The sequence below is a fragment of the Lepidochelys kempii genome, chromosome 14 (assembly GCF_965140285.1).
Source record: "Lepidochelys kempii isolate rLepKem1 chromosome 14, rLepKem1.hap1, whole genome shotgun sequence".
In the NCBI taxonomy this organism is placed as follows: Eukaryota; Metazoa; Chordata; order Testudines; family Cheloniidae; genus Lepidochelys; species Lepidochelys kempii.
Window position 1 is genome coordinate 6,348,651 of NC_136393.1, and position 23,324 is coordinate 6,371,974.

Below are 23,324 nucleotides of genomic sequence, written 5' to 3' on the forward strand. Positions count from 1 at the left end.
TCTAGTTTAAACCCTCCCTAATGAGAATCCAGTACCTACATTCATAAACCGCTTCTTGTGGCTCCTTGTACTCCTTCCATCTGCCCTGGGGAAAATAAGGGGTTTGCATTGTTGTGTATCGTTAAATGCATTGCATCAACTAGCATTATATGGGGTCAGAGTGCCTGTCTGTCCATCTGTTCCGGTTGTCTGTTGGTGACTACTTAGATTGTAAATTCTTTGGGAGTGTATACAGCACCTAGCACAATGGGGCCCCAGTCCATGACGCTTAATGCTACTGCAGTACAGATCACTAATAATGCATATGTTTGGGAAGCTAGGATTAGCAGGTTACCTTCATTTTCCAAGCAGTATGCCCCTGGCACTGCTAGGTGCCACTGAGAAATTCCTGTCAAGTGCTGAGTGCCTTCAGTGGGAGATGAAAAATACACAGCTCCTTGCAGAATCCAGGCATATTAACTTCATCAGGGAATGGCTGTTTCATGCTGAAGGTGGCCCCAGTGCATTTCTTCTGAGAGGGATTCCAATCTTTTGAGTTCTCCTTTGCTGCTTGTTTTCTAACAGATTGCAACAGATTCCAAAGGCTCTCAAGCAGAAAAAAGAAGGTTGAAATTCTGGACCACAGATGCTGCGTACATGGCAAATGTCCACAAAATCGCAGTAGCCACCACCTGCAGGGATATTCACTTTTTTGACGTGTCCACGGCAAACCTTTTTGAAGAGTTTCATTTATTTGGTACAAGTTAGGGTTTTACTAATAGGAGGGGCCTCTGTTCATGTTTCCAGATTCTATTCTGAGGTTTGGGTATCGTCTAAATCAGGCTTCTGATTTCCAGCATTGCTTTCTGGGGAGAAAACACCAGGCTATTTGCACAGAAACCTGGGTATTTTGGAGAGCAAGAAACCAAATAAAAGTCCTTAATTGCTGCTCACTGCAGTCTCTCTGGGGTCCCTGTTGTTGTTCTCTCCTACTGCTTAATGGAGTTAGCCAAAACTGGCCAAAGGCAGGTAGCTAAAGCCATGCAGCAGATGGAGAGTTGGAGCTTCAGAACCAGACCCCAACACTCACTAGTAGGTCAGCTGTGGAGGAGATGGATTCCTATAGATGTATGGGCATAAAGGTTTAAACTGAAGGCTGGAATGATGACCCTTACTGAAGTCAGTGGACCAAATTCTGTTCACACTGGTACTGGCATAAATCCAGATTGGCTCCATTGGGTGCAGCGAGGTCAAGCTGAATTTACACTAGTGAAAGCAGCTTGTGACCCATGGGATTACCTGAGCTATAAATCGGGCAGAATGTGGTTTTGGTCAGATCCTCAACTGGCATTCGTTAGTATAGCTCCACTGAGATCCAATTTTACATCATATGAGGAGCTGGCCCTTTATGTATAGTGGATCTGATTCTACACTGTCTTGCAGCTTGTGCGGCTAGTGGAAGTGATGTGCTACCATTCTCACGTGGTAGCATTTACCTCCTGCAATGGAGAAACAGGCCCAATGAACCTTATTTAAATAAATGACAATACAGCAATTGCTGGGAGTAGGTGAATGCAAGAAGTGATTAGAGACAGGCTGAGCTGCTAAATTCAGATCCATTTCTGAATTTCACAGCACTTCAATGAGTATTTGGGCCCAGAGTTTTGGTTCATGTCTGTCTCTAGTGATGGTTATGTTGATGGTTATAAGAGTGTGTAGCTGACCATGAAAATAGATATAGGTAGAGAAAACTAGACATCATTCTGGCCTCTCTTTTTTCATGCATACCCAAGGAATTTACACTGTTCCCTGCCATTAACTAATCATTAGAGTGATTAGTTCTATGCATCTCCATCCCCTCCCACTGCATTGAGCGAACAGGATCCCTTTCTACGTATCCCATGGAAAAATGGATATTGAGGACGTGGGGTAGAAAAAAGTTATGAATAATTCTAATATTCCATTTCTCTTTCTATCCCTCCAGCTCTGAAAAATGTTCCAACTTCGTTGTACTACTGGTATGATGCAAAGGTACGGTGGCACCGCACTTTGTGTTTCAATATGTGCTCATAAAGTTACCCGTAACCTTCACTGTTTATCCCCAACACGTAAAAGTGTTTATGAGCATTTGTGCCAAGCTCTAACTCTTTGTGGTAAGGTCACAGTCTAGGATTGTCTTATATTTCAGATGCAAGAACCCATCCTGACTTAGGTCACAACGATTGTTGGCTACCATTCTCTTGTGAGGGACTAAGAAGCCCGTCAAGATTCAGGGCAAGAAGGAAAAGTTAATTATTACTTAAAGGAATGACAAGGGTGCTCTCAGATTTGAAAGTGGGATTTATTTAGGAAGCTTTTCTAGCTATAATCTTCTTGGGAACAGAGGATTTGCAGAGCGGATCAGAGCCTTCTCCATCAAATTCAATGCCCTGCTTGTAGCAGAGGTGGGCACCTGATGTTTCAGGGAAAGGCAAACCTGCCCCACTCCACCAGTGATGTACTTAGCCAGTTGTGCAATGGTGTCTATAGGGAGACATGCAATGTTATATATAAGGGTAACAGAATCAATGTGTCTATAAAGGGAGCAGAATCAATACTGCCTGTACAGGAGACAGAGATGGTTCCAATTCACACCCTGTGTCAGGGGGTTTGATTGTTATCAGCTGTCTGTGCTGGATGGGGCAAATCTTACTTCTCTGCAGTGTGTGAGGGCCTTGACACAGGGACCCAAAGCTGTGCTGCTACCCTAGTCCAGAGCCAGGATTTGGGGAGGGCACATGTACGAGCCTGCTAGACTGGACAGAGCCCAGCTCTTGGGGGGAAGGGGCATACTGTGTGGCCACATGTGGTGAGTTTGGGGCATGGCACGGGTGTGTTTCGGATGGACCCAGGGGGTGGATGCACAGACAGCATGGGGGGTGCTGTGTCAGAGCTCCCTGCAGAGGTCCCCAAGGCATGCCCAGCACCCTACTCGAGCCGTGGGCCAATTCCCTGGCTTTGGGCCAACGGACTGTAGCATGGTTTTCAGCAGTGACTCAAGCGCAATTACATTCAGTGTATGTTTAATCCGCTGTTAACCGTGCGAAGATGGACCATAAAGGGAACATCATCAGCTTCCCCCGGCAAATCCCAACTCCTCTCTCCTCCTCTGTGTTTTTGTTTTCCTTCCAGTCCTTAGGGAGTCGCTCCTTGCTGCTCTGGGGAGATGACCACGGTGACGTTCACCTGCTCTGGCTGCTGCACCCTCATTTGGGCATCTTTGAAAAGCCCTTTTCAGATCAGTCAGGGCCACAGAGAGTCTTCCTGCAGGTGCGGGCAGAAAGGCACCTTCCAGAATGGTGCTAAACTTCAAATGGTGCTAAGAATGGTGTTAAGCATCCCTCCTTTGCCACGGCCCTTCCTGGCCTCTTTTCGGAGGCCCTAGAAAACAGAACCTAGGCTAGGAAAGATGGTCCAGTTTAGGTCAGGCTTAGCTACCACAGCCAAGTAGATACCACTATCTTCTCCCCATCAGCCCAGCTACGTCAGGCAAGAATTCACAAACTTTCATCTCGCCAAGTGCTGCCCCACTCTGTCTTTAACTGAGAGAATCCCACTTCACAGCAGTTAGCTGGAGTGCCGCCCAAGCAAAAAATAAATAAATACATGAAAAAGGGTGGCCGGAAGGCCGCCCCCGGAATTGTGCCACCCCAAGCACATGCCTGCTTGGCTGGTGCCTAGAGCCAGTCCTGATAGCGACATGTAAGGAGCACAGGCTTTGTAGCCTCTACAGGGTACCAAATGCTTCCCCTCCTCCCCAGGCTCTCCCTCTCGGTCCATAAAGGAGTGGACCAAACATTATTCTAATGCAGGGCTTCCCTAGTTGATAAAGTTGGAAGAGCACTGACCTGTATCGAAGGTGATACAGGGATTGGGACCCAACCTGCACAGCTGACACAATTCTGGGTACTGCTTCGATCAGCCCACAAGTCTACCAGGTTGTTTTAAACTCCTCTACTAATGACCTACACACAAACACACACACACCATTATTCTCAGATTGGCTTAGCTCTCAGATGGTGACGAAGGCATGACCTACTAGCCCGTGTGTTAGCAAAACCGTATCGAAACTTCACCACTTAAGGTTTGTCTTGACCTTAAGTCCCAGTTGAGCCAGAAGCCAAGTCCAGTTGTCCTCAGCCAGACAGAGAAGTCATCCCGTAGCAAGATGAGGAGGATAAACAGGGAATCTTCTCAGTTAAGCAGGGGTTCCCAAGGGCCCTCTAAATTCCTGGGCCCCACTGAACCCTCTACATTAATCTCTGATATCCAGCTTCTACAAATAATGGAAGGGTGGGGGAATTCAGTGCTTGTGAAATATTCATTTCTACAGAGCTGGGCAGGAGTTGCTATAAAAAAAATTCTATATATATAAAAAAAAATTCCCTTTGGAATGAGAGAGCTGCCCAAGGTGAATTCACATCTATTCAAAGGAAATAGCCTTGGATGCTGCTCTGGGCTGAGATAAAAGGTCAAGGCTGCGAGAGTCCACTGGGCAACACAAATTAGAGGCATATCTCTAGCATTCAGACTGTAAAACGCCTTCACCACCCTAGGTTCATATCAAAGAATGTGAGGCTGCAGTAGCTCCCAAGCATGTGAGCAGAGTTTCTTGCTGCTGTTCTCGGTTATAAATAGAAGCATAGTGGGTTATTTTTAGAGCTTGGCGAGTGGGGATGGAGGGAACTAGAGAAATCCTTCCAAACAAGCTGGTTTCAAGTTGAGGCAAACATCGCAGGTTTGTGCCTGGTGGACAAGAATATAACCGCTGTGCACGGCCATTCAGAATTGTCCCAGACCAAGCCCTGAACGCCCTAAGCCTGGGGATATTTGGTTCTGGATCTGAACTGTGCCTCTCGGGCTCAACTCTAATCCCACCATGAAGTCATTAATCACACTGCCGGGGGACAAAATAGTCTGCTGGGTTGGCATGGCATCATAAACATCATCGCATTAGGCCCAGGGCTCACCAAACTTCACTGCTAAACCCTACATCTCTTTTGCTGTTCCAACCCCTCTATAGTTCTCCCTTTCTGTGTGCATGCTACCACTGTTCATATTATGCTGGGTGATTAGTAGGTGAACTAGCCTTGTGACATTTCTATCCCTTGTTTTCTCCCAGGAAATTAAAGAGCACAGTAAGCTCCTGCAATATCAAGCCATCCCAGAGGTGCACAAGGAAGCAGTTTCCCAAATCCAGTATGTAGCAGAGGGAGAACTCATCATTACATCCTCAGGCAGTCCCAAGACCTCAGTGGTGATCATGGATATTCTCAGAAAGAGAAAAGTTTACACCTGGAAAATCAAGAAGGTAGCTCCACTTCCTGTCCTGTGGCCAATGTTTTTACTCCAGCATCAGGCAAAATGAACACAGTCACGTATACTTGATAATATTATATTCCTGTTTTTATACTCACCAGAGTTTATCGCTCTTCTTATTTCTCTCAGGTACTTATCTGGCCCCCCATTAAGCCAGTATCTGAGCACCTCGCAATCTTTAAAGTCTTTATCCTCACCACACCCCTGTGAGGACAGGGCTATTAACTCCAATGTACAGGTGGGGAACTGAGGTACAGAGAGACTAAGGCCTAGATCCACAAAATGACATGGAGTTGCAAGGAAAGCGGGATTGGAGCAGAGGGGCTGGACCCTAGGTCTCCCACTGCCCACGTTGGTGCCTGAACCACCAGGCTACAGTCATTCCCACTGTCTCTTTCTTTCTGGCCCAGTCACTTTAATTATCTGTCCTCAGTGGAACAGCCTCAACGGGAGAGTCTGAAGGAGACACATGTCAAAACAGCCCATAGCTCAGTGGCTGGAGCATGTTTCTGAGAGAGAGGCGGGAAATCCCGGTTCAATTCCTTTCTCCCCCCTCAAGCAGGTGGATTGAACCTGGGTCTCCCACACCCTAGGTGAGTGCTTTAACCACTGAGCTAAAGGCTATAAGAGGGGCACCGGTGCCACCACCAGAGTTTGAAAGAGACCCAATCCAGCAGCATGCTCAGAGGTGGCCTACTGGATTGGGCCCCATGAAATAGGCGAGCAAATGCCTCTCTTCCCCCGGTTCACGGATCACTCGGGGATTTAGGCAGGAGATCGGCGTTTATATGCCTGGAGTGGGGCAGCAGTGTGCATGCTCCAAGGCAGGAACACAAGAGCCCAAGGAAACCTTTACCCAAAAACCGTAGGTGACAAGTTACTTTAGACGCCTCCAGAGGTCAGCAGGAGTTGTGTGGATCACACTGGAGCTTAGGCACCTTTGTGGATCCCACCCAAGGCTACACAGGAAGTCTATGACAGAACAGGGGATTGAATCTGGGTCTCTCCAGCCCCTGGCTGGTATCCTAACCACAGGGCCCTGTTTCCTTTCTACAGGGTTGCACATTTGTCAGTCTTTTCCTGTGCTTTTTCACTAGGCAGAAGACGTGTTCTCTCTGCGTTTACTCCCAGAGGGGAACGGGGAGGCGAGAAGCCCCAGGTGGCTTCCCAGCAAGGAATGAGGAGCAGGGGGGTGGAAGGGGAAGCCTGCCAGGAGCCCCTCCTAACCCCCTGCTCTCCATTCCCGGCTGGGAAGCCGCCTGGGGCTTCTCGCAGAGAGAACACGTCTTCTGCCTAGTGAAAAAGGACAGGAAAAGAGAGCACACACTGTCCCTTTTCGGTCAGTGGAAGCGCTGCTGGTGAGCACGTGCAAGGAGGGCAGTGTGGACATGCATCACCACAGTAATTACTGCAGTGGCTGTAAGTCGACCTAATATAGGTTGTGTAACCATACCCTGGTCTTTGTGAGATATTGCCTAAAGATGCATATAGGCATCTAGATCAGAGGTGGGCAAACTATGGCCCGTGGACAACATTGGCCCGTGGGACCGTCCTGCCCGGCCCTTGAGCTCCCGGCTGGGGAGGCTGTCCCCCCTCCCCTGCAGCCACGTTGTCGCAGGGGCAGCGCGGCTTGCGCCCGCCCACCTCCCAGGCTTTCCAATAAGCCAGTCCTGCCGCTGAGTGGCATGGTAAGGGGGCGGGGAGCGAGGGGGGAAGTGGGGGGTTAGTAAGGGGCAGGAGGTCTCAGGGGGCAGTCAGGGGACAGGAAGCAGGGGGTGGTTGGATGGGGCAAAGGTTCTGGTGGGGGTGGTCAGGGGGTCAGGGAACAGGGGGTTGGATGGGGGGTGGGGTCCCAGGGGGGCGGTTAGGAGTAGGTGGTCCTGGGATAGGGCGGTCAGGGGACAAGGAGTGGGGGCGAGGGCAGGCTGTTTGGGGAGGCACAGCCTTCCCTACCCGGCCCTCCATACAGTTTCGCAACGCCGATGTGGCCCTCGGGCCAAAAAGTTTACCCACCCTTGAGCTAGATGGATATTCAAACGCACCTAAGTAGGTTTAGGTGCCTAACCTGCTCCCATTGATTTCAATGGGAGTTACGCTGTTTTAATTCAATATGAAAAAAATAGCAAGTATATTTTACTAGCTAACAATTCTATTTTTACAATAAAAGCAACAGCATAGATAGACTCCACAAAGCTTAATGAAATTCAGGAAAAATAGAATTTGAAACCAAATCTTTGGAAGCATCTAAATTAGCTCCATTCAGTTCATTGTGGTTTTGCAATTGGATAGTTAAACAAAACTTAGCATTGCTGAAATCAAAACAGGCCTTTTCCCCCCTCTGGTCTACAATCACAGAAAAATTTAGTCATGGAAAGAAAGAATTGGAGCCCTCCGATCCGGACAGAAATTCTAATTGCGAAGTGCAAAGGTTTCCTTTGTATGTCTGAGTAGATTATGCGAGACGCGGGGGAAGTGCATTTTTTTAATCATAATATTTAAGAGCTTCTTTGTGACCGAAATTATTCTCAGAACCCTTTCTTTATCAATCAGGGATAAAAAAGTAACAATGTCTGATATCTGAATCACAAAGCTGAAATATGAAAAGGGGAAAAACCCCACTATTCCTGAGGCCTTGTCTACAAGGTAGGGTGATGTGCTCTACAGGGGTGTGAGTTCTACGATACACTAACATGCTGCATGTTAATTGGTCCTGGTAGACCTTGCTGGTGTGCACTCAAGGTTCCCTCGTGTGCTTTAACATTGTACTGAGGCCAGATACCCAGCATTACTTTGCTATAACTATGTCGCTTAGGAGTGTGAAAAATCCATCCCCCTGAACAACATAGTTACACTGACCTAACCACCATCACCCACCCCCGCCCCCATGTAGACAGCTCTATGTCAGTGGGAGAACTTCTCAGGGAGGTGGATTAACTACACCAATGGGAGAGCTCTCGCCCATTAGCATAGTTTAGGTCCTGCTTTGAACAGGGGGTTGGACTGCGCCGATGCAGTGTTTTAAGTATAGATGAGCCCTGAGTCTTCTTGGGCCTCTCTGCCCTGCACAGCATCATTCCGGATACTCTGCATAGACTGTACAAACTTTTCCAAAACACTTACTGCTTTTTTCCTATTTTTTCAAGGGTGTAAAATGCTTCGACTACTGCAAATCCCTGCATCTGCTGGTTACCGGAGGGGTGGATCATGCTGTGCAACTCTGGAACCAATATGTCACAAGCTGGCCAATTGCTACCTTTCAGGGACATTATACTACAATTCTGGCAGTTGCCATCCATGAGCCCCGAGGACACGTATTCAGCTATTCCAAGGACTCGGTTTGTCATATTTGTGCTAGGTTTTAGCCAGCGCTCCTCCTTTAATGGCAATGTTCACCTCTCCTTCTCTTGTTCAATATGCACCATGCCAGATGGACGTTTGATACGTCACTGGATCAGTGTTTGGGTAGAAGACCTCCAAGGAGCATTGAGGTGCTGCAGCAGGTGGTGTGGGGGTTCAGTAGGGGGTGCTCTTCCATCTGAGTCATGACAAACGAAACGCCTGACTCAGCACAAAGTTAATGGGTACCACGCTGCCCAAGGGGCCAGCTTTTGACCAGGTTGTAAAACGAAGGCACTCCCATCCATTTTGTGGTCCTGAAAGATTCTAAGACACTTTTCATGAGAACAGGCATTTTGACACCAGTGCTCTTGTCGCATATCAGCTCATTCTGCCTCCCAAAATTCCTCCAGCGGTTTCAATTGGATACAGAAGTGTATTGTGTCATTCTTTACTTCCTTTGCTACAAAGCTGCCAGGTTTCACTCCATAGGTGAATGAAGCAATTTCCATGAATTCCTCACCTACCTTATCAGGGCATTGTGAGGCTTCATTAACTAATGATTCTTTGCAAAGTGATTTGAGATCCTGGGCTGAAAGACATCATGGGCATTCCCAGTATTCTGATGCCAGTGTCAAAGCATATGGAAAGTCAACGTGTAACTGTGGCCAAGGAACGAGTGTGCAGCTGTTTTTGAGGCAACAGGAGTTTCTTTTATCTCCTCTTGCCTTTTGAAGAGGTTGTTATTATAGTATTTTGAATTTTTTTCATTTTGCAGGCAATTAAAAGAGGGGGCAAAATTTCTCAGCAATTTTAGCAATTAATAATTTTAAGCCAAATAAGTGCTTAAAAAGAATGCACACACCTTCACTGCAGGTTGGTAGTTGGACTACATAAAAGTAAATATGATTACATTCTGCCATTTCCCTAAGAATCAGGGCTAGCAAGGAAGTCCTTTTTTAGTGGTAAATGTATGGGACTGTGAAACAGAGAATATCATACTTGGCTCCCCTTCCAGAGGCATCGTGTGCATAAAAGCATTAATCCAGAATTAGAGCTGTGTGACATTTTTTGGCCTATATTTTTATTAAAATGCAAATTCAGCGACTCAAACGTTTTGCGACTTAGTGTTGGTTTCCTGGAATTGCTTGTTTTGAAAAAAAAAATCAGAAAAAAATTAAGATGCTTCACTTTGACATTTTCAGAATGAAATGTTTGGGGTTTGAAATACCTTTGTCTTTCAAAATGCTCTTTAATTTTGTTTTTAAAAAATCCACAAACATTTAAAAATGGTCATAATACAAACAAAAGTTTTGTTTGACCCAAAATCTTTTTTTTTTTTTACTTTTCGGTTTGTTGAAAATTGCAACATTTTTAGTTTTCAGTTCGACCTGGAATCATTTTTTTTTTTTACTTTTGAAATTGCCAACAAACCAAAAACCATTATTCGCCCTGCTCTACTAAGGATTATGAAGCCCTTTGAAAAGCTCAGATGAAAGTCTCAGTGTTTGTGCAATATATTGTAACTGGCCTTGCTTCAGCAACGCCCTTAACTCTGCCAGAAGATGGGGTGTGAAAGGAAGTACATAAGGTGACGAGCTAAAACATCACAAAGCACGAGCACGTCGCTCCATGGTAAATAGAAAAAATCTTCCTGAGCCACAAAATTTGGGAGTATGCAGAGCCACTAGTAGCTGCCTCTAGCAAACACGTAAATAAATCCCAGCTTCTCTCTCTCCTCTCTCAGGTCCTGAAAGTCTGGGATATTTTCTCACAGGCTTGTCTGTACACACTGGCACTCAAGTTCCCATGTGTCCAGCCAGAACAAACACAAGAACAGGGGGATTTCCCCTTCTTGCTCATCCAGCAGTCTCCCCACCTCCTCTTAGTCTCCTGTGCTGATTATATTGGATTGTTGAAGCTAGCGCATGACAGTCCTGAGGAAGAAATGCTGGCTACCCATGATGCACCATTATGCGGTGCTCTGTATAACACCTTCTTCCACCAGGTCAGCACTTCTGATAACTTTATTGATCAGCGCTTTCCGGTAGGGTTGGGCTTAAACCAAGAAATTTGGATACGAATGCAGAATTTAAACCCCTTTATGTGTTTGCATGTGAGATACTCGTTTGGCCCACTGTAGATATTGGGCAACTGAGAAAATCAGATAGAGATTTTGAACACTCTCTAAAGGTTTGGGGGTGTTTGGATCTGGGAGTTTGGTTCAGACCCATCTCTAGTTTCTATGCTAGGTTTGCAAGAGAAACCAGTTTCAGGAAAGTGATTGTAAAAACCATCATTATGGATCTCTGTATTTCTTCTCTCTGTGTGACTTTCCCAGTCCAGTTTTTGAAATTCCAAGTAAAAAACTGGCTTTTCCAGTTACCAGAGGCACATGCTCTGCCGGCAATTTGAAAATCCAGTTGGGAGAGATTTTTAGATGTGCTCATGCACTTTTTCACGCTTTCGACTGGTGCTGCACAAATCCTAATGCAGGCACACAAACTCGGATTTGCACATCCATAGAAGTGTGTGTGTGTGTGTTGCACGTTGCAAAAAGGATGCAGGAAAAAGCACACAAACGCTTCTGCAAATTTGATCCATTGCCTCAAGCATCATCCCCAGTGACTACAGATCTGCAATTACAGTGTGCAAGCCAGAAAAAGAGCCCAGCTTCCTCTCTTTCGAATGCACTGGCCAGAGCAGTGCGGGCAGCCCTGTTGCTGCAACGGTGGCTGAGGAGCAAGCAGCTCTGGCCACTCCACAGCCTAATGGAAGTATTCCTTTCCATTAATCCCCACACAGATCTCCAACCGGCAGCCCACCCTCTCAAGCTGCATGCTGATCCCAGGATTTTAAAGTGCTCACTGTGGACTGAATGCTGAAATCCTTATATGGTTTGGACTCAGGCAAAGCTCCCGTGCAGTGAACGTGTCTCAGCCTCCATTGGCTCCTAGAGACCTTAGGCATAGATTAAATGCCTAAGAAATTCTAATGGACTTTTACCTAAGGGCTTAGTGGTGAGCTGGGTCTGCTCCCGCTAGCCACAGGCATTTTCCCAAAGTGGGAATTGCTGGGGACCAGGCACCAGAGCAGATCTAGTGCACAGATGGGACTAGGCTGCTCCTGCTAGAATGGTGCAGCTCTGAAATGCCCCTAGGGCGGGGCTGTGCTTTTCAGACACAACTGAGCCCATAGCAATTAGGTGTGGAAGGCACTTTAATATAGGTCAACACATCCAATCCCTGCACCAGGCAGGGATTCCTCCTCCACCCCATTACCCTCTGGAGAGGTATATTTATGATGACCAGACTCTTCAGAGCTTGACTGAGAGGTGCTCTCTGGTCTCGAATTAAAATGTAAGCACATTGAGGGAGTCACAGTCTTCTCCTCTGGGACAAGAAGAAGAGCAATACGAAGCTTCCCGAGAGCTAGCGATTTCTCCAGTGAGTTGCTATGGAGGGAAAAAGCAAGAACTTGGGTTTGCTCTTGTTCTATACTAAAATCTCCCTGTTTTATTGCTGGAGAAGCAAACAGTGGGATGAAGCAGCTGTGCGCCGTTTGCTGGTTTCTTTGTCTGTTTCCTTGACCCAGAGCAGGCAGATGATGAGCTTATGTACTTGTCTCCCATCCGTCCAACCCTCGGTATTAGTCACTAAGTGCAAATAAGGCAAAGCAGAGCTCTTCACCCGGGGCAGCTCGCAGACTTTAGTCACTTGCTTGTTTTGACTGCATCCCAAACCAACTGGAAAAGCACAGTCAAAGGTTGTGTGCCCTGGAACACGTGCAGCTGAATCGCTGTCAGAAGCCACAAGAAAAGAGTTACTTTGTTTCGGGGATGCATTTCTTCTGCCCTAAACAGGGCGGACAAGGTTAGAACAACAAACTCCAGCCATTAACCCACCCAGAAAACAAGTCCAGGAGCCCTCTAAATCTCCTCCACCGTCACGGAACCCTGAGTTCATGTGGTTTGGCTTGGGTTGTGTCCTGTCTGGCTCCAGAATGTGTTTCTGTGTCATATTTTGGGAGCTGGGAGGGGAGGGGAGCAGCTGCCAGGAAATGCAAGAAAGGACTGAGAAACCAGGTACGTTCAACTCTTTTTAGCCAGGATCTTTGAATGTTAAACCGATCCTGAATAAGTAATAATTAAAGTATAGTGTAGTACGATAACCATTTGTTGTAGCTTTGCCTTAATCAAAAGTTTCAAAAAGAAATCCCATTGGCTCCGGAAAGCATGACTTCGGTGACATCTCCAGCACCTCCCAAGCTGAGCTCAGCAGTACTTGGGGTTTGCAGCTAAGCAGCTTTGACATCTTTACTCTCATGCGTGAGGCTAGGAACAAATTGCCATCACTGTACGTGTTCAACTGTCAGCCATTAAACCTCCAGCAAGTTGTGTGGTGCCCAGCTGCCTTGTTCTATAAATTCCCCTCCATACCCATCCTCTGCCACAATCCCTTGCATCTTCTTCCTCTGGTTTTGCTGGTCAGCCTGACTTCTTTCAATTTGTCAAGATTCGCTTCTTAATATTCCCCAGCCCCAAATATACCCACCTCTTCAGCTCTGTCCTCTGCTCCCTTTGGTCTCCAAATTTCACACCCATTCCAAGCAGCGCTAGTGCCCAATGAGAGCTCATTAGCAGCCTGACACATGGCTGCCTTTAGAAACCTCTCTAAATCACATCTTTCATTGAACTGGCCAACACCAATCTTTTCTGAGTGTTTTTGGAATGCTCACCTCTTTCACACTCGGCACTGTCCTATGTTTCACTTCCTCATTACTCATTTTTGTTCTTCAGTAATAGCTCTTGTATGTCCTAGGGAATGCCTAGGCCCAGGACATAAATACCAAACAAGGAGACTTGTTTCGGATGCTTCACGGCAGTATAACAGGACAAAATCAAATGGAAATGAGCAAAGGAAAACTGATGTTTGCACTCTATAAGACTGTCTTCCAAGAGATGTGATGGAAGTGCCTCCATTTTTTTTCATAGATTTTAAGGCCAAAAGGGACCATTGTGATCATCTAGTCAACACAGGCCCTAGGACTTCACTGTATTAATTCCTGCTTCAAGTTCAATAGTTGTAGTTGAACTGCAGCAGATCATTAAGAAAAATATCCAATCTTCATTTAAAAATTTCCAGTGCTGGAGAATGCACCACACCCCTTGGGAAGTTGTTTCAATGATTAATTATCCTCACTGTTTAAAAATTTGCACCATATTTCTACTCTGAATTTGCCTAGCTTCAACTTCCAGACATTGGTTCTTGTTACACCTTTGTCAGCTAAACTAAAAAACCCTCTGGCGTCAAATTTCTTTCATGCCTTTTGCAGTGTTGTAGCCACGTCCGTCCAAAGATATTAGAGAGACAAGGTGGGTGAGGTAATATTTTTATTGGCCCAGCTTCTATTGGTGCAAGAGACATGCTTTCGAGCTACCCAGAGCTCTGACCTGAAGAAGAGCTCTGTCTAGCTCCAAAGCGGGTCTCTTTCACCAACAGAAGTTGGTCTAATAAAAGACATCACCTCACCCACCTTGTCTCTCCGCTCCCCATGTGTGTATTTATAGACTGTGAACAAATCACCCTTTAACTTTTTCTTTGATAAGCTAAACAGACTAAGCCCCTTAAGTTTTTCACTAAGGCATGTTTTCCAATCCTTCAATCATTCTCATGGCTCTTCTCTGATCCCTCTTCAAATTTCTCAACATCCTTCAGCATGAAGTAATTTCAAACTAGACTGAACATAGCACTGGAGAGGATAAATTGCAGAGAACAATTCTACATTGGCCCCTGTTGACCTCACAAGTGTTTATCCACGGTGATTTTCAGTGATTCAGTTCAATGGATATACATGGATCAGTCTATAGCTGCTTTGAACCAGCCACTGCCTATATTATAGATGGATTGAAGTGGGGAAATTGGCTTTTCTGCATAAACTGGTGGACTGATGCACCATCCAGGGAAGGTGAAGTCCTGCTCCAAACGGAGATGCTGCTCCATACTGCTCCTCAGGGCTTTCCTTAGCAAAACGTAAAGCAACTCAAAACCAGAACATGTCAAACTTTGCTCTCTCTGCTGACAGGTGGTGACAGGAGGTGACGATGCCACTGTTGCTGTGTGGGATGTGGAGACGGGGGCCAAACGCCTCCTCATAAACAATGCCCATGGGAAGGAAGAGATTACATGCATGGCCCTTGACAACTCCCAGCAGAGGCTCATTACGGCAGCAAGGAATGGGACCATAAAGGTTTGTTTACTGAAACAGAATAGAGCTGCTCTTGTGACACAGTTCCTTTGACCTTTCCTTCATTTCCAGAATACAGAGCTGGGAGCAGGTGATTCCCCCACCCTGCTTGAAGCACAGCCTACACAAGCTGTAGCAGGTCAAAATGTAGCCCCTTTTCTGCTGTCTGGCTGCATTCACAAAAACAACTCAGCACAAAATCTCTGAGGTTTGGCTGTTCGCAGGGTTCCTCACCAAGGTTGGCTCAGCTCACAGCTGAGGTCCTCTCTCTAGAGTGACATTCCCATCTGCCCCAGTGAGTCAGCAGAACACACTTAACGTGCTCACCCTTTGCTGGCAGAGTTGGATTTTCAGTCAAACACTGTCAGTTCACTACAATGGCCTTAAATATGGATAGACAGGAAGTACCATGTTGCTCATACTGCGTATATTAAGAGCCTTTATAATAATCATTGCAAAGCTCTGATGACTCCACATGGTATGACAATTAGCATATAGCCCAAGCTGCAATATTCTGCTCTGGAATCAAATAGGAACTTCTCTGAAGTTTTCAGATGTGATCAGAACCTAGTTTTGGTTCAGCACATCTTTAGACTGTCTGCTCTTTGAGACAGAGACTTCATTTATCATCTTTCATGCCTTTTCTTCCCCTTCTGACACCAGGCACCATAGCTGAGGGGCCAGATAAGATACGACTAACATTGTGGGTGGATAAAACTAAATATATTTTCTTTTGAACAGGTCTGGCATTTTCAGACTGGCCAAAACTTGCACCAACTGGAGGTAGTGGAAGAAGCTGAAGTCATGGGACTTGTAGCTTTGCGGGATCAAACATTGCTCGCAGTGGGATGGAATCAGAAAATCGTCCTTTATGATTTCTGTGAACCTGGGGTGCGTAAAGGAGGAGTGGAATGGGAATAGCCACCTGTTAAAAAACAGGGTACTAGTTGTTGATTGTGTTTAAATGAACAAGATGGTTCCTTCTGTTACACCCATGGAAGTGACATTAGAGTAAGCGGTAAAAACCTCATTGAAGTCAGAGGAACCCACATCTGCTCACATCAACACTGAATTTGCCCCAGTATGTCTTATTAATCAAGTTAGTAAAACCTGAGCTTTATTCTGTTCTCTGCCTGTTTGTAGGCCCTATATGTTACTGTGCATCCTTCTTGGAAGGGTGGGCAGCTGCACAAAGAGGACATCCTGACTGTAGACTATTGTCCTTCTCTTGGGCTCCTTGCTTCAGCCAGCTTCGATGGCGAAATTATCGTGTGGGATGTGGAATCCCAGAGCGTGTATCTCTACCTCAGACAGACTCAGCCCGAAAGGTATCATTTTCTTTTAATGACTTATGGTGAGTTATTCATTAAACTGTGGGCTGGGGGAAGTAATGGGCTTTGCTCGGGTGTTAGAGCTGCTTCATTTCCAAGTTGTTGTTTTTTTCTTCTAACAAACAGCATGAAAAAGAGAGGGCATTTTTATGAGAGCCTTGCTGCTTAAAATGTTGGTGTCTTATTTCCCTGTAACATCCTCCTTGATGATTTACCTGCTGGGTGTGAGTGGGTGGTGGTGTTGTTATTTATTAAAAACACACTTGAAAACCGGGTGCTTGACACTAAAGAATCTGCATTGCTCTCTCTACCTGAGATCATGTCAGCATGCTGGGCAAACAGTGACAGTTTCTCACAAAAGGTAAGCACCAGCCTAAGCACTATTAATGTTTGCAAGGTGCTTTGAAGACGACAAGCAGCTATAGTTGTGATGAGCATTATCCTGACTACATGGGCCTGCATGTTTGAATGGTGAAATCTGGGAACGCACCCGGGCAGCGGGTGTGTTTCAATCCCTTGGTGCAGCTGCTCAGCAGGTATAGAGTGTCTTAGCACCACTGACTTCAATGGAACTATGACCGTTCACGCCACCAGAGGATCTGCCCCACTGAGGGGAAATTGGGCCCAATCCTGCGTGACATGGATGTTGACAAGAACTTTGAGAGTAGATGGTTTCTAGGATTGGGTCCATTAAATTTAAGCCAGCTTTTATGGGTTTGGTCTATGCTATACAGGGTTAAAAAGCACCATGCATCCATGGGAGTAAGAACCTCCCTTACACCCCTCCACTGGCTAAACCCAGAACTTGTGCACCCACTTCCTGCCACCTGAGCGGCCCCTGACTGAGAAGGGGTGGGGAATAGCTGAAGCCATCCTCAGTGTAGCAGCTGAGCCAGAGGCGGGAGGATGTTGCAATTTGCTGCAGATATAGACTGGCGCTGTGCTGAGATCAGCTGGACCCAGCCTCAACAGGGATGGCAGAATCTGACCCTTAATAAACACCCAGGGCCTGCCTCTCCACGCAGTTTCAGCAGTGTGACTTCATTTTCCATCCCTGCCCTGGCTCAGTGTGAAAATCTACCGACGGGCCAGGTCCGAGGCTCCCTGATGTCTATGGGAAGACGTGTGTCTGCTTCAATGGGCTTTGGATCAGGCCCGGTGTTTCCTGTGGTGTGGGTTAATGAAATATTACTGGGCTGATAGGGACACTGAGGAGAATTACACCCTTTGCAAAGGTTTTGAACAGGAGCCAAATGCAATTCTTCCCCCGGGTTTATGAATATCAGCCACATGATATGAAACACCCCACCACGAGCCACCAGCTGTGGAGACATTCCCCAACCCTTTGCCACTGAACAAAAAATTGCCAACTTCTTTTAAATATATACCCACTAGACCTCAATCCTGCCATGAGCTCCACATGGGCAGGCCCCTGAGTTGGTACAGAGTCTCGCTGACTTCAGTCAGGCTCTTCATGGGCACAGCAGTTCACCCACATGCCACCCGTTGCAGGTTCAGGACCATCGTTCTGATCTACTTTTGACTTCTTGCTCCCAGCACTCTGATGCCTGTAGCTCAAGTTTTGAAGACAATGCAGAGTTTTGTTGGATGTCTAACAGCCAATACATACAGACATTTATTTGGGGGTTCTCCTGTAGAAATTGGCATTAATAGTTAAATAAAAACAATTAAATGTGTGTGGGGGGGGGTTAATTTATGTCTGTGTGAAGAAAGCAATCAAAGGAAAATGTGATTAGTATTCCCAAATGCAACCGCATTTATAGTTCCGGGCTTTTCCCCTCCTTTCCAATGGGAATAACCAGCCCTTTTTTAAAAAGTTGGGTGTTTTGACCTGCCAGGTGGACTTCAAAGAAAACAAAGGGTTGGGAAAATAGGTCTGAACATCTTCTTCACTGAATTTTAGGTCACATCCTCCAGTGGATAAGCTACTCTTTCTCCAGCATCGATCCCTGGGTGGTGTTTCAAAAGACAGTGCAATCCTTGTGAGCTCTGATGCCGGGAGCCTTCGCTGGTGGAGCGTCTTTGCAGAACAACGGCAATTTGGTAAGACTTACCTGTGAAAGTCATCATAGCTTCAGCTAGATGTTTGGATCCTGGCGGCCTGTGGAGAAATTTTGGCTCACTGAAGTCAGTGGGAGTTTTGCTATTAACTTCAATGGGGAGCAGGTGTTAAGAGCTCGTTGCTGCCTATCTAGAGACCCGAAGGTGTGTGTGTCTCCTCCGGGCCTCTTGGTCCGTGGGCCAACAAGCCATGAGGATGTGGCAGAAACGGCTTGTTTTGGTGCTAGAGAAACAAGGGAGACGCCTCCATCTAACCTGAAGTAATTAATCCTGGATTGTACACTATTACTTTTCCTTCCCATCCTCTCCATGTCTCATGCCCAACCCATGTTAGAGAGGGGAACATGTCCTCTGGCTAGCTGGTCTTCTCCTGCAACCCACAGTCAGGAGTACAGAGTCTTCTAGCTAGCCGGCTTCTTCTGCAGCATGTACTCTGTAAATGGGCTTCTGGAGCGCAGGGGTCTCTTCCTGCAGGTGAATTCATCCCCGAGTGTTCGGAGCTCTGATGTTCCCTCTGAAATGCTTTGGTTGATCACGTATCCCACCTATTCCTAAAGCTGATGCTAATTGTAACTGCGGGCTTATCTACACTCCCAGCACTGCCTCAGCACACCTCCACTGCTGTAGCGCTTAGTGAAGACGCTACCTACGCTGACGGGAAGAGCTTCTCCCATTGGCGTAGGTACTCCACCTCCCCGAGAGGCAGTCAACGAGCCTTCCTGTCAACAGAGCACTGTCTACACCGGGAGTTCAGTCGGTATAACTGCATTGCTCAGAGGTGTCGTTTTTCCACAACCTGGAGCAACGTAGTTGTCCCGACATAAGTTTGTCGTGTAGACCAGGACTAAGGCCATGTCTACACTAGAGACCTTACAGCGGCACAGCTGTCCCAATGCAAGATCTCCCATGTAGCCGCTCTGTGCCAAGGGGAGAGCTCTCTCCCATCGACGTAGCGCTGTCCACACCAGCGCTTCTGTCGGTGTCACTTGTGTCACTCAGGGGGGTGTTTTTTCACACCCCTGAGTGACATAAGTTATACCGACAAAAGTGCTAGTGTAGACACAGCTTAATGTTAAAGGCCTTGCAGCCGGCATCTGACTGAAATCTGGATTGTAATTAAACTGATCCATGTTCATTGGTGTGTTCGGATCTTTAACTGATCTGTTGTTCCAGAAATTCTCTCTCAGAAGGATTCTGGCAACATATGCTATAACCATAGTCCTACTGAGAGACATAAGACATTATTGGACCAAATCACGATCCCTTTGGATTAAAAGCACAATATCCATCAACTACATTGGAATGAGGATTTGGCCCAAAGAGCCAAATTCTTCCCTGGTCTAACGGCAGGGATGTATCTGATGCTTATTTATTCTCTCTCCTTCCTATAGTGCCAATATTCCAGTTATTGGAACTTCAGATACTGGCACTAAGAACAATTGGAAAATGTATGTTATTTACAAAACCAAAATGCTAGCTAACAAGAAAAGCTTCCAAACAGGACATGAGAAAAGCTTTAAAAACAGGATATTCAAACCCTTTCTCTTGGGAAATGTATTTTCCCAGTGATTGGGGTTGGGCTGGGTTTTGTTTTGTTTTTTTCAGTGACCCACTTCAGTATCCCTGTGGGGGAGAAAAAAAACTACAAAAATGAAAACCAAAGAGCAAGCCTTAAACTAACTGCAGGAAACGTACAACAAATTACCATGCAAAAAGACAAAGCAGTGTTATTCAATGCACAGCCACGCTCATTGGAACAGATCATTTTAGCAAAGCATAAAAGGGAGCACAGAGTTCATGGGTGGGAAATGGCAATCCAGGCAGCTGCAATTGTACATGGTGAGCGGTTACCGAAAATGAAACCCACTGCAGCTGAGGAATTTCCATCTGTGATGACTACCAGTAACTGTGAGTCAAACAGACACACAGAGGGCAAAATCCTGGCCTCATTGAAGTCAATGGCTAAACTCCCATTAATTTCAGTAGGATCAGGTTTTGCGCAGAGACACTAAGGATACGTCTACATAGCTTCGGGGAGGTGTGATTCCTAGGGCAGGTAGACATACACATGCTAGCTTTGCTCAATCTAGCACCTAACAATAGCATGGTTGCAGAGTCACACGCAGCCACTCAGGCTAGTTGCCCAAGTACAGTCCTGCCCAACCTCATGGGTACATCCTCAGGCTAAGCCCCGTCCCTGCAGTGCGATCTTGAGGCACTATCTCAAGCAGAGCTGGTGCGTGTTATGTCCACCTGCGGTGAAAATCGCACCTCCCAGCTGCTGAGTGGACACACCCTCGGGCCAATATTTTCTAAAGTAGCCCTTGATTTTGGGGTACATCCATGAGACGCCTGACAAGATGCTGAGCTTCCGTTCCATGAAAAATGGTGAGGTTTCAGAATTTGTTTTTGTTCCACATCAGAACAAAACTGAGAGCTTTCAAAATTTCCCACACAAAAACAAGACAGAGAGAGAGAATCCCCAGAATAGCCAACAGCCCAGTGGTTTGGATGCACACCTGGATCTCCTACACCCCAGGCACATGTCCCAACCATGCTAGAGAGTCCATCTGTCTATAGATAACTCCTGCTAGAGCTGTTACATAAGAACGGCCATACTGGGTCAGACCAAAGGTCCATCCAGCCCAGTATCCTGTCTGCCGACAGTGGCCAGAGCCAGGTGCCCCAGATGGAGTGAACCTAACAGGTAATGATCAAGTGATCTCTCTCCTGCCATCCATCTCCAACCTCTGACAAACAGAGGCTAGGGACACCATTCCTTACCCATCCTGGCTAATAGCCATTAATGGACTTAACCTCCATGAATTTATCTAGTTCTCTTTTGTTCCACTTTGTATAAATAACTAAATATTCATTGGGACAAAGAGAGAGAGAATCTATAGCCCAGTGGTTTGGATGCTCACCTGACATGTTGGAGACCCCGATTCAAGTCCCTGCTCCAAAGCCAGGTGTCTCACATCCCAGGTGAGTCTCCTACCACTGGGTGTATTGGCCATTCTGGAGTGGGTCCCATGCTCTCTGCCAAAGTCCAACATGAATAACTGTCCAAAAAAACTCCAGCATTTCAACTGAAGGCAATATTCCTCTCTCTAAGGAGAAACAACAACAAGAACTGTTACCCAGTGTTGTTAGAGTGGCTGCCAGATTCCAACCCAGAGGTGGCTGCATTTCAATAGTGGGTGACTAATTTTATATATGCAAGCACATTGGTATTCTTCCAGCGACAGTTGTTATATAGATATAAGGCATTAAATATAGCACCTGTTTATTATAACAGGTGTGATACAGTGTGAGGAGGCCTGTGCTGCCAATGCGACTCTAATGGTGCAGAAGAGACGCCTTTTCCTGTGTTAATAATAGGTGCAGTGTGATAGAGTTAGAAGTGGAACAAAGAATTTTCATCCTCTTTTCAGTGAAGTGCTGCTGATGAGCTACCTAATGAAGCCACTTTCCACAGTGTCAGTGTAATAGGCTTTTGAAAGTGTTACCCTTCATCCTCTCTTGTTGTTTCAGGTTTTTATTATGCCCCAGCTACAGAGGACGTGGCTGTGACTGGATTGTCCACCAATCAAATGAACAGTGTTCTTGTATCTGGAGACACAGGTGGATTCATCCAGGTTTGGGACATTTCAGATTATGGGCTGTCCCCTAGAACTCAGGTAAATCTTGACACTTCATTCTCGGTATATGGAAATGGCCTTGGCATGTACGGACAAAGCAGTTCACTGGGTTACCATGTTCATGAGTGTTGTTATTTATTTCCTGATTATCCCTAGGGAGTTCATGTCCACGATGCTTCACTTGTCGAGGGCATTGCTCACTTCTTTGGGCAAGAGCATGTCAGGCATCTTTTTAATGTCTCCGGCAGGCATTAGGCAAACTTGAATAGGTACTTCCCGAGTCTTTATTATCCATCTTAGGGCTTCCATGCCACCCTTTATTCTTCAAGCTGTCATTCTCTCCTGGTGAGCCAAAGATCCTCCAAACATCTCTTCAAAACTAACAATGGGCCTGAAATCACTGAATCCAAACCCCAGGGCCCTACACTGGGGCAGAATCCGTAGATGCTGGAACGAGGGATGCTGGGGGTGCTACTGCATGCCCCAGCTTGAAGTGGCTTCCATTATATACAGGGTTTACAGTTTGGTTCAATGGCTCTCGGCACCCTCATTATACAAATTGTTCCAGCCCCCCCTGCAGAATCCAGATCCAAATTTTATGATTTGGTTCAATCTCTGTTTTCACATTTTCTGCCCAGGTCATTCAGTGATAACTCAGCAAGCATCGTTTAGGTTTTTATGAACTGGCAAGCACACACACACATAGGTGTGGGTGTACACACCGTTGGATGGGATCAGAACTTCCCAGATGTTTGTCATAGGAAATGCACTGCTCACAGTTTGCAGAGATTCACCTGTACATCAGCTGGCAAAGACCTGAGCTTTTAATTCCAGGAAAACAGGTATTCTGTTGCCACTAGCACAGAAGCCATGAAGTTCTGAGTACCCTTGGTGTGCAGCAGAATGAAAATTGTTTTTGGTGCTCATGGATTGTTACAATATATTTGCTAAAATATCCGCATCCCTAGAAGTTTAGCTGTCTGTCTGACAGGTGGCTGTCTGATTTAGGTTGTCAGATCCTTCAGGCAGGGAACACTTTTTCCTCTGGTTTTGCACAGCCTCATCATCCCAACAAGACATTGTCAATTCACAATAAATAATAATATTTAAGTAAAGAGCCTGCCTACGACTAGATGTGATTCACTGAATTACCAGCGGCTCCCTTTGTGTTTAAGTTCCCACAGGTCTAACACATGCACGCTTGCAAGCACACACATGCCCAGCCCATCCGGCTACTACCACCATTTCAGGTGGCTAAGCCCCTCCCACAGGCCAGGACACAGACATTTTTGTGCCATAGTGTCTGAATAAGAGAAGCCTGGCAGCGAGTTGGTGACTTCACAGAGGTCTG

General features: G+C 46.3%; 1 protein-coding gene across 2 annotated transcripts in view; it reads left to right on the forward strand.

Annotated features, from left to right (window-relative positions):
* The window catches only part of LOC140897711 (cilia- and flagella-associated protein 337), a 52,133-nt gene that overhangs the window by 4,914 nt on the left and 23,895 nt on the right, over positions 1-23,324 (forward strand). Inside the window, exons 5-15 of one of the 2 annotated variants that reach the window (XM_073310656.2) lie at positions 565-736; positions 1,964-2,010; positions 3,151-3,288; positions 5,141-5,329; positions 8,481-8,672; positions 10,421-10,681; positions 14,758-14,922; positions 15,661-15,810; positions 16,063-16,247; positions 18,175-18,314; positions 21,867-22,012. In XM_073310656.2, the coding sequence (XP_073166757.1) occupies positions 565-736; positions 1,964-2,010; positions 3,151-3,288; positions 5,141-5,329; positions 8,481-8,672; positions 10,421-10,681; positions 14,758-14,922; positions 15,661-15,810; positions 16,063-16,247; positions 18,175-18,314; positions 21,867-22,012 (1,785 nt within the window). The remainder of the gene's footprint in view (positions 1-564; positions 737-1,963; positions 2,011-3,150; positions 3,289-5,140; positions 5,330-8,480; positions 8,673-10,420; positions 10,682-14,757; positions 14,923-15,660; positions 15,811-16,062; positions 16,248-18,174; positions 18,315-21,866; positions 22,013-23,324) is intronic. The other variant, XM_073310657.1, reaches the window with a different exon arrangement.